This window comes from Atractosteus spatula, chromosome 6, assembly GCF_055471065.1.
Source record: "Atractosteus spatula isolate fAtrSpa1 chromosome 6, fAtrSpa1.hap1, whole genome shotgun sequence".
NCBI classification, from domain to species: Eukaryota; Metazoa; Chordata; class Actinopteri; order Semionotiformes; family Lepisosteidae; genus Atractosteus; species Atractosteus spatula.
Genome location: NC_142711.1, coordinates 17,783,390 through 17,794,190, shown reverse-complemented (window position 1 = coordinate 17,794,190; position 10,801 = coordinate 17,783,390). Strand labels below are relative to the sequence as shown.

At 40.8% G+C, this 10,801-nt stretch overlaps 1 protein-coding gene across 1 annotated transcript; it reads right to left on the bottom strand.

Annotated features, from left to right (window-relative positions):
* Nucleotides 1-2,540: 2,540 nt before the first annotated feature.
* rnf125 (ring finger protein 125, E3 ubiquitin protein ligase) lies at nucleotides 2,541-9,243 on the bottom strand. The gene is made up of 6 exons (XM_088919057.1): nucleotides 9,098-9,243; nucleotides 6,509-6,659; nucleotides 5,099-5,196; nucleotides 4,389-4,497; nucleotides 4,158-4,265; nucleotides 2,541-3,451 (listed from the first exon to the last, which is right to left on the bottom strand). The coding sequence occupies exons 1-6, from the start codon at nucleotides 9,196-9,198 to the stop codon at nucleotides 3,380-3,382; spliced, it is 639 nt and encodes a 212-aa protein (XP_088775183.1). The 5' UTR covers nucleotides 9,199-9,243; the 3' UTR covers nucleotides 2,541-3,379.
* Nucleotides 9,244-10,801: the final 1,558 nt, after the last annotated feature.

Genomic DNA, 10,801 nt, shown 5'->3' with positions numbered 1-10,801 from the left:
TATTCCAGGCTGAAAAGAGAATAAAGGAAACACAATGTTTCAACTGTGGAGCCTTGTTCATGTGTGAGAAAGACAGGGAAGACAGCAGAGTTAGAAGGAAACAAGGATTTTCAGGACCTGAAACTAGGTTCACACCCCCCCCCCCTTCTCTCAATGACAGACTCGTTTCCTTCTAATCCTCTCTATTCATTTGTGGGTTTTCGACTTCACACCTCTCTTCACCTCTCTAGACCTCACACCGCCTGAGTGCCCACTCTGCCTCCCTCCTGCTCCTGCCTCCTCTTCACTCCTGCTTTTGTTCTCCTGTGCTATATAATCTCTGCTGACTTCCCTGTCTTTCTCACGCCCGAAGAAGGCGCCGAAACGTTGTGTTTCCTTTCTTCTCTTTTCAGCAGGGAATAAACCTTTACTTGTTCCCTTGTACGGGATGTCAGGGATCTCAGCAGGACATCCAGACAGGAGTCTCCAAAAATAAAATCAGAATCTTCACCATACAGTAGAACAAGCTGATATAATGTACGTTTACCTTTTAAGACCCCATGGCTTCCAAGGAACATGGATACATAAGAACAAATTGAAAGATTTTAAGACTTCTTAGCAATTAATATTTGGTATCTTCACAGCAGTGAAGTGAAGAAGCCTTAGAATCATTTAGGAGATTGAATTCTAGCAGAGTAATCCATTGATAATGTCGAGAGGATGTAGGAGACTGTGCAGTGATTTCTGACACATGATAAAGCCTCATAAAAGTCAGGGGAGGTGTGGCCGAGGCAAATGATCCAGGGATGAGACAAACAGGAAATCCTAAAACAGGGTAAAAGTCCAAGGCCAGGTGATCCATCTGAGACAGACGATTAAAATCCAGAACCGGGTCGGGACCGGCAGGGGGCACGGGAACGGGAACAAGAAACAGAAACTAAAACCATAACGAAGCCAGGCGCATCCAGGTCCCGGGCTCGCATGATGTGGGAACCAATGCAGAGCCCGGATTAGCGTTAGCGTCTGGCTTTTAAGGGGGAACTGAAAAGGGGCTGGAACAGGGAGCAGGTGCGGGAGATGAAACTAACAAGGAAGGGCTGGAGCGCCCTTAAGAGGAGGGGTTGCGATTGTGACAAATTAGAGCACAAGGCATTAGTACTCTGTGTACAACAGGAGACATGCAGCGTTTATAAGTTCACATGGGCCATCTGGAACAAGTAGAGGTTTATTCCATGCTGTACTGGCTGTGTTGTAACTGTCTGCCATCTACAGATCATTGCCAAGTACACCTGGGGCTTTTTTATCAGCCCATCATAAATTCCAGAAGGCAGTTTATGAGAACAAAGCCAAAGTCTAGGAGACTGATGGAGTTTTATTTTTTCCTTTGTCTCACCTTAAATAGAACTGTGGTTATTATTAAGCACAGATCCTTTAAATTTTTTTTTTAAATATATTCATGACGTACCATTACTGTATTCATTTTACATCCATTTCATTGGCGTAACCTGACATAATCAGAGGTATGTTAACTAACTTATTAAAAAATGAAACATTAAAATTAGTACACAGTGTTTGGTAAATCTAAGCAAACCTATGATAAAGCTTAAGCATTTGTTTTGAAATTCTGAATTTGATTTTTCTAAAACAAATGTTGTCTAAAAGTGTTTGGCCGCCGAGTCTAGAGAAAAAAGGTTCTTTACAACTAGAGGGCGCTTGTGAGCGCTTGAGATACTCTCCTTCAACAAAAAAGCCAGTAACTGTTGCAAAGATTCACATTCCTGCCCTGTTAATGTGTATCACTAGTAACATCTGGCCTCAGCGGCCTGCTCAGGGTGGAAAGCAGATGGAGAGAAGTGAAACTCTTGTATGTATGATTTTCTCCAAAAACGTTTTAAAGAGGCGGTGTAGTTGAATTTCTTACTCTCTATTGCAGTGTGAATTTTGCTTTAGCTTGTTTTCTCCCTTAAGGTTTTGTGAGAAATATACATATTTCACCTTAATCCTACAGAATTCACACAAAGACTTGCTGTATGATGTTGACATCGTGGGACACCATTAAGACCACACTTGGACAATTGGAATATAGTACACTCATCCCTCACCAGATGAGAAATGTTGGTTCCAAAATTCATGAAAAACAAAAACTTGTAAAAGTGACACTAAATTTCCATTAAAATTCATATCAAAGTTTCTGATTCCTTCCAAGTGCTCATAACTGAAAATAAACCCTTTGTGTTTAGATAGGTTTCTGATGTACCTGGATAGTTGGGCTCCATATTACTGTATGTTACAGCTAGAATTTGACAATACTTCTTTTTTAAAGCCAACTATGGTGTTTAAATGTATTATGAAGTAGTTACATTGGGAAACAAAATTTGCCTGATCAATAACGTATTATGATCAGCACACATGAAAACTAAGACATGAAATGATTAAAATTTATGTTAGTTAATAGAACCTGTGCAGTCAAAGACACTTTTATATTATGAAGGGATGGTTTTATGAGCAGCTTCCACCTGCTACTCTACCTTTCATGGCAGATTCGTCACAAGAACATATTTATAGATCTCCCATATGATTTTAATATGTTACATATGGAAAGAAATCATAACACAACTTACAAAGAATCACAGAAAACCTAACAGCACACACTATGCCATGTCTCGTAGACAACAGCAAAGCCTCATTTAGAAATAAGCTATTGTAACGCTTACGGCCTCCATTGCTTGTGAGAGCTGGCTTACCAGCGCTGTGACGTCACCGCCCTTCCCTGTGGATAGCAGGGACCGCAGCCGCTGGGCTGAAGGGAGATTTCCCTTTGTCTCAAGAGGCTGGGTCCCTGTTGAGTGATGCCTGGGTTTGAGTCCCTGATGGTGGGGGACTAATCTGATGTGGCAGCAGTGAGGGTGCCCATGTGAACCCTGTAGTGTTACACTATTGTGAAATTTAAGGTTTATAGTTTGTCACAACATTTAACAAAAGCAACTTGATTTACAGAATGCATGATGGTTCCTACTTTTTGATCTGAAATAGCATGTTTTACTTTGACGTTCTTCTTACCTGAGAAAATGAGAGAGACTGAAATCCTTAATGCTAGAGTGAGGCCTGAATAAATCAAACTTCCAATCCCCTCGCCAGTCCCTGGTCTTAATGTCAACTTGTTTGTGTCTTCATTTTAAACTATGACAGTCTGCCATGTACAGTATCTTTGGGATTGACAAATGGATAGCAGTTTTGATTTAATCCAAAACTATATGACTGACAGAACCCATTTACAGTACATTGATTTTGTGATTATAGTAATTAGTACAGGAAGCACAGAAATTACGTTTCCTCAAGGTATCTGATGAGGAACAATTCTACAAAATCTGACTACATTTAGGTAGGAAACATGCCAGGCTTATTGCACCAGTGCGTTATAAGATGCTAAGATTGCAGCTTGTTCGTTAATGGTGTCATCATGTCTCGTGTCCTGTAAAAAAAAGTGTTTGAAATAGTGTCAAAAGAAGGTATTGGTTTTGACCATTAGATTAATTAATACACAGGGTAAGCACACCAAAAGTGGTTTGCTTGTTTTTGAAAGTGTTAGTTCAAATACTATTGATTATTATTAATTATTGGAATTGGAGTGCCTAAATAAATCCTGACTAAATAAGATATTTCTGAAAGGATCACATCAATTCCAAGAGTTTGTGTCACAGCCAAACCCTTCTCCTTCTGTAAGTTCAAATTTAATTTCACCTAAAAATCAATGCAATCTAATGAAATGCAATGTTTGCAGGCAGGGATCTTATTATTCTTGTTGTTTTAGACACTTTACTAGATAATTGTCTGTTTTTCATCTTTTAACCTTATGATACTTACGGGTTCTGACTGAGCACTGCTGTTAAATGTTGTTTTGTATCATGTACTGTCGCTGTATTGAATCATTGTCAAGTATGTCATATAATATTAATTCCATTAAGGACAATGAAGGTAAATTCAATTTGATTCAATTCAATTGGATTCAGTTCAATTCAATGTATTCTACTTTGTCATAAATACTGTATGTGATCAATTTTTCACCACCATAAACTTGTAAGATATTTCTTTGCACATTATATTAAGTAAACCTCAGTGCACAATTAAATTTCAATTCAAATAATTCAATGTCATTGCTTCTGTTCCTAATAACTCACCATAAAGTCCTCCATGTAGAAGCCGTGTCTCAGGTTTAAGTGTCCAATGAAGTTTCGACTCTGATAAGTAGGATCCCCATGAGGCAGAGCTGAACATATGGGACAAACCTTGCAAGGAAAATTGGAATAATAGATTAGAATAAATTAGAGCATTACTTCAGGGTTCATTTGGATTTAGGTCACTAAATATATTCAGTTTAACATCTTGTAATTTGATGGTGTTTTATTTACCACACGCCTGGTGTCGTGAGGATGGGTTTCATTACAGTGGTCCAGCAAATCCAGCTCATCAAGACCAGCTTCCTCACAGTATGGGCACTGAAAGGTCATCACTCGGACACTGCAACAAGAAGTGCTTTCGTTCAGACGAAAAACTTCCATTGAATGACAGACGCAGTGTTGCAGTGTCGACGGCCCAGCACAGTGTCAGCAGAGATTTCTCTCTAAGTTCTCAAAGGATGAAGTATCTTTTGAAGGAGCGAAAAGGGTACATGGGAAGAGGTGGGAGTGGCAGAGAGGATGGCTTCAGAAACATTTCTCCAGGAGCGACTTGACGGCACAGGCTTCACAACAACGTCCTGACCATCTGGGTCCGGGATTAGGTAGCGTCTGGTCCCGTTACCCCCTTTTTATTCCCCCGACCCTCCACCGGATCCCGCTCCGGTTTTTAACTCTGTTTGTCTGTCAGGATGGATCACCCGGTCTTGGACATTTGCTACACTCATGGATTTGCCTCGGACTCCCTTGGACTGTTTACCTCGGCCACACCTCCCCCAAACACCAGTGCACCCTGGACACGCCCCCTGTTTTCCTTCCAGCCCCCTTGCATGCCTTTTTCCCTGTGTTTTCTTCACTCCTCCCCAGATTGTGTTGTCTGGATAGGGTCCTGAGAGAACGCTTCGTGACACTGAGAAAGTGACAGGGCAGTAAGAGACACCCACCCTTCAACAGTCACCGCCGGGCCTGCAGGAGAGGGACGGGTAACGCGGAGGATGGAGCAGTGCCTTTGAGCGTGATGTCTCATTTGGCTGAAGAACACCTAGGAAACAGAGGGCAGCGTTACAGGCTGTCTGTCTTATTCTATAAGGGGGCATCAGCACTCTTCATCCATCTCAGTTGCCTTAGTGTGGCACATTGGAATCATCAGATTTTCATTTGTTCAAATAAAAGCCTTTCAGATGGAGATTTCAGCCTCACTTTTTATTTCAGTTCTCAAGGTATGCCTAGCTCAATGGGCTGAACATGACTGGGATGCCCATATGGGCTCAAAACCCATGTCAAGGCATCAGAGATCACAGCCTTTTACAGAGGCAGTGGTTGGCAGTACTGCTTTGCAGCACCAAGGCCCTTGTTTTGAATCCTGGGGTGCTATCTGCCCCAGTGTATTTGCCACTACTGCTATAGTTACCACAATATTATCACTTTTAAACAAATGATACCCTGAGTACTAGTTATAATATCTTGTTGGTTAAATTAAAGAATAATTAGCTTTTACATTTAAAAAAAAAAAGATAATTGGAATAAATTCTAGATAATATTAAAAAGACAACTCAATTATAAAGTATACTGTATTTCATCATAATAACTCTTCATTTAATATACCATAGGTCCTATGTCATGTGCATTGATTATCAAAATTTAGCCACTTTCGCTGGACACTGGAGTTTTAAAGTAAAGTACAGCTGTGCTTTTCATGTATATGAAATGAGTTTTTATTCAAACTAAACAGTTAAACAGTTGTGATGCTCATACATATCATTAAAGATCATGCATGATGTTTTCACAAAAAAAGCATACCATATTTTCCCTTTGTTGCTCTTAAGTGAATTAGTGTTCAGAGAAAAGTTTTATCAAGGGTATTTAGAGATTATGTTACCGGAAAGCTATTTTTAACGGCAAATACATTCTTAGATATACTGCATATGTAGAAATAATTCAGGAATTCTGCAAGAATGGGATCTAATCAAAAAATTATATCAGGATAATAGACTGATTTTCTTCCCCTAATAATTTGTATTTCATGTCATAATTAAGAAAATACAGTAATTAAGGCTTTTTTCTCAAATGTGGCATCAATGTTGCACTGGAACTCAGTTTTACATAAATTCACGTGTTTATTGTCCCGCATGACTATTGTTTTGTACAACCTGTTGTATGTTGTTGTGCTTTGTTGTACTGTCATTATTTATTATTTACTGTTTTGTAATGTACTTGCACATTGTGTGAAAGTGCTTTACCTGTTGCCCTGTTCACATCCCGAGAGAACAGCGCCAATACAAATCCTAATGTATATGGACATATATGGCAAACAAACTCTCTCTCTCCTCTCTCTCGCGGTGAGTATTGCCTACCACAGAGCGACATTCTGCGCAAGTGCCGGAGGTGTTCTCCATCCTCTGCATGACATCTCTCGCCGGTGTGACCGGCCCATCGCTGGGACCCCTACAGACGGGGCAGTGGCTCCTGGTCCGGAGAGCCTCAGACACACAAGACCGGCAGAAGCTGGAAGAGAAAACGGAACAGAGATGTAGGTGTTTCTGCAGAAGGACCCTTCTACAACGATTGTGGTCAATATGACTGTCATGCTACCTGTCACGGTCGTCATCCCTCCTCTACAGAGCACTCCTGCCTTTTCCTGCGTTGTTCTTAGTTTAGTAGTTTCACTTGGGTCTCATTCCCTTTCCCTTATTTAAGCCCGGTGTCTCCGTTGTTCTGGGCTCAGCTTTGGAAGACGGATGTCTGAAGGTCCGCCTATCCACCGGGCTCAGGAGCAGGCTGAGGGCACAGGCCTTTTCCCTAGACGTCCTGACCTCTGAGTCCGGGGCTCGGAGCGCCTTGCCCCGTTCTGGCTTTACCCTTCCGTGTTCCTACTTCCTTGTTCCTGTGTTCGTCTCGGATGGACCTCCCGGCAATGGACATTGGACTTATTGGATTTGTTCGCCTCAGCCTTTTCCTGTGCACCGGATCACCACCGTCAGCGCCCCCTATCTGTCGACTCGACCTCACCTCACTGTGCCTTCCCTGATGCGCTTCTCCAGACAATTCCGGATCATACCGTCACGCCCAGGGTCTGTTACAACGTATTTCACGGGAGTTAGACCCGGCTCCCCTGACACTACCACAAGCAACTAGAGCAGCAGTAATGATTGTCAAAAAAACTAAAGTTTTTTCAAAAACAACACAGATATGAATAATTCTTTAGAAATATAATATAGAACATTAATCACCATTGATTTGGCACAGAAATAACCAATGTTGACTTTTCTGTCACAGCCTTTGTTACATTGTTTTTTCCCATATCCATGCCAAACTACGGTCAGACCTGTCAGACGTGTACTGAGCTGTGATTCCTTTAAAACCAGTTTCAGATCTCATGTCCCGTATACTTGCTCTCTAACACCCCTAATGCATCCTGTGCCAAAGAAGTCCTAAAGTGAATTTATCATATGTATTTATCAGCAGGCTTTCTATAATACAGCAGACTACTGTAGAGGTATCAAATAAATCCAATAAGAACACTGCAAAGACATTATCCTCAGGATGGTGGGGTGGGGTTGTTTTATGGCACAGTCCAGTACAACAATAAAACAAGGAAGATAAACATTACCGACAGAGACAGTGTTGCAGGAGATAAGAGAGTTACTTTTGTAAAGTACTGTGTAAAGTGCAACGCTGGGTACACCATCAATTACAGTACAGCAGAAAAATTTGTATTCTGGTATAATAGAATCTAGGTGTGGAAGCTTCAGTACCGATTCATTTTTGACCTGTTCTGTTCTAAAGACTTAAAATGGAGTGATAAAAAAAGAATACATCTTTACCATCGGCTCTATCCAATGTCAAGGACAGTAGGTTGAAATTCTATAGAAGTTTTTTTTTTTACCAAAGCTATACATTTTAAGGAAATAGCACAGTCAAGTCAGCCAGAATTTTTGCCATCATTAAAGAATTCCCCGATCACATGACCTGGTCTGTACACCCGAGAAGAGAATGACTCTTTTCATACACTCTTTGTGTCAGTAAATAAACACTTACTTATCAGAAACGAATAGACAGATATTTTCAGCCTTCTATAATTTTATTATTGTAGAACCTGTTTAAAGACTGACTTAGTTAAAGGTCTATATGACAGTTTCACAACAAAACTCAGTTCCTGAGCTTTTTTTTTGCCTCAAATAATAACCAGAGTTCACAGCACACAAGTCACATATTACCACTCAAAATAGTACTGTGATACTGGAAACTGAGAGGCATTAGATTCTATTGCAGTAAAATCTACTCTCCTAGAAGAATTGGTTGAATCAGCATTACAGCAAAACATAAAGCCTCTCTGATAGTGCACTGAATCTAAATGCTTATTTTTCCAAATTATATACTTTGTATACTAATATACATATAAATACTAGTGCATTTGGCTGGCACAGTGGTGCAGTGGCTAGCTGGGCTCTGGGGCCCTGGGTTCAATTCCTGGGGTGCTGTCTGCATAGAGGTTTTATGTTGTCTCTCTGTTCACGTGAGTTTCCTCTAGGTGCTCCAGTTTCCTCCCACAGTCTCCCAGAAACATCCGGGTGGGTTAATTGGCTCCTGGGAAAATTGTGTGTGCGTGTGTGTGTTTGTCTGTGGTTGCCTTGTGATAGACCGGTATCTTATCCAGGGTGTATACTGCCTTGCGCCCTTTGCTTGCTCCGACTCACAGCTTGCTTATCTGTTCTTTACACTCTTAGAAGGCTGAACGTTTGACTTACACTTTGAAGTGCAAAAACAATTTAAATCATAATGAAAAGATTCTAGAATCTAGATAGCACAATACCAGCATTCCGTCTGACCCACAGAACTGAAAAATTATCGCTTAACAGAGACAGATCAAAAGACCAATCCTGTGCTCAATGTATTCCATCACAGTTGCTTTCTGAGTTCAGACAGTACTGTTCTCTACTTACGTATGTCTGCAGGGTAAATAAATAGGATCCAGAAAGACATCTTTACAGATTGGGCACTCAAAATCGACCGGCGTGTCACCACCTGCAGTTCCAGACTCCATGATCTGCCGAAGCACTGAGAAATACTCCTCTGAGTTCACAAGTTGTTTTACTTTTGCTTTAACACATCTTACCAAACTATGCAACACAGCTTTACCCACAATACCACACAGAACGTTTGTAATTTCCCTGTTTTCTTGCCAGCTTCCTGATGTTTTTATCGCCACGTACAGATACTTTCAATCTCTGCCTCTTTTTACAGTAATTCAACAAACAGCTCCCAAATAACCTCAGAAATATCTGAGTCACGCTACTGCTTCGTAGTACTAAATCCCCTCCTGCGAGGCTGCACTTGTATCAAGATGTAATAGAGGACAGTGTGAAACAGAAAGAAAATATCGCAAAGAAAATGTTGAGAGCAAAAACATGTATACACAGATGTTTAAAAAACTCACTCTGTTTGAAGTGGTTTATGTGACAAACAGCCACATAAAATATGATTAGTTTTAGATGAAAACATGTGAACAAGCCAAGATACTCGCTATCGGTTCCATGGTGTAATCCAAATAAAATCTCGGTGGAACCTGAGCTGGATGTCCTTCTTACTGGGGCGGTGGCTCTGCAGCTAAGGATCTGTGCCTGTGGCTGGAAGGTTGCCGGTTTGTATCCCACGGCCGACAGAGGAATCCTGCTGCGTTTGGCCCCTGAGCAAGGCCATTAACCCCAGCTGCTCCAGGGGTGCCGTATAAATGGCTGACCCTGCGCTCTGACCCCAAGCTTCTCTCCCTGTCTGTGTGTCTCATGGAGAGCAAGTTGGGGTATGTGAAAAGACAAATTCCTAATGCAAGAAATTGTATATGGTTAATAAAGTGATCTTATCTCTCATCTTATACTTCACTTAGGAGTTGCTACTTTCACCCCCAGAAAAGACTGATTTAACAGTGACACTGAGATGGTGTTTAGAGGGCACCAAATTATTATTTCTAATGTTGTATTTACACTCTGCAAAAATAATGAAAGGTATTTGCAAGATATTCTAAATATAAAGTATAATGATTGCAAACTCTGACAGCAATAAAATGAGGAAGCCTTCCAAGGGGTTGTCCACTTTTGCAAGCCACTGGAAATCGTTTTTCATTATGTCTTTGGGCTATCTGTCTGTTCTAATTTCTGTTTTTTTCTGTTTTTTGTGAATCTTATTAATAAATGATACCAACAACAAAGGGTCAGTCATAAAATTATGGTGTATCTTAATACCAAGCACAATGCAAAAGGGATCTCATAAATCAATATAAGGCAATATCCTCTCTCCCATTTCTGAATGATAAATACTGTACAATTACAGTACAGTACAATGTGTCCAGGCAACGCTCTATGTGTCCAGTGTACAGTAGGTTAATTGTTTGATTTACTAGTCAGATTGGAGCAGAACAGACAAGGTCTTCGGGAACTGTGCTTGAAAGTAATTTCACCTACCTGGCACTTGACAGGAGTTATGGAGCTGGAAAAACTGCGTTGCAGCATTACTGCTCAAGTGTACGTATGAGAGAGCCACGCTTGCTGTATTCTAGTAGTGGTTTACCGAAGGCTTTAGGCACATTTTGATTTCAATACTCAGTGCTTCAACTGGTGAGCCTATAAACAGTAAAGTGTCTTTATTATAAA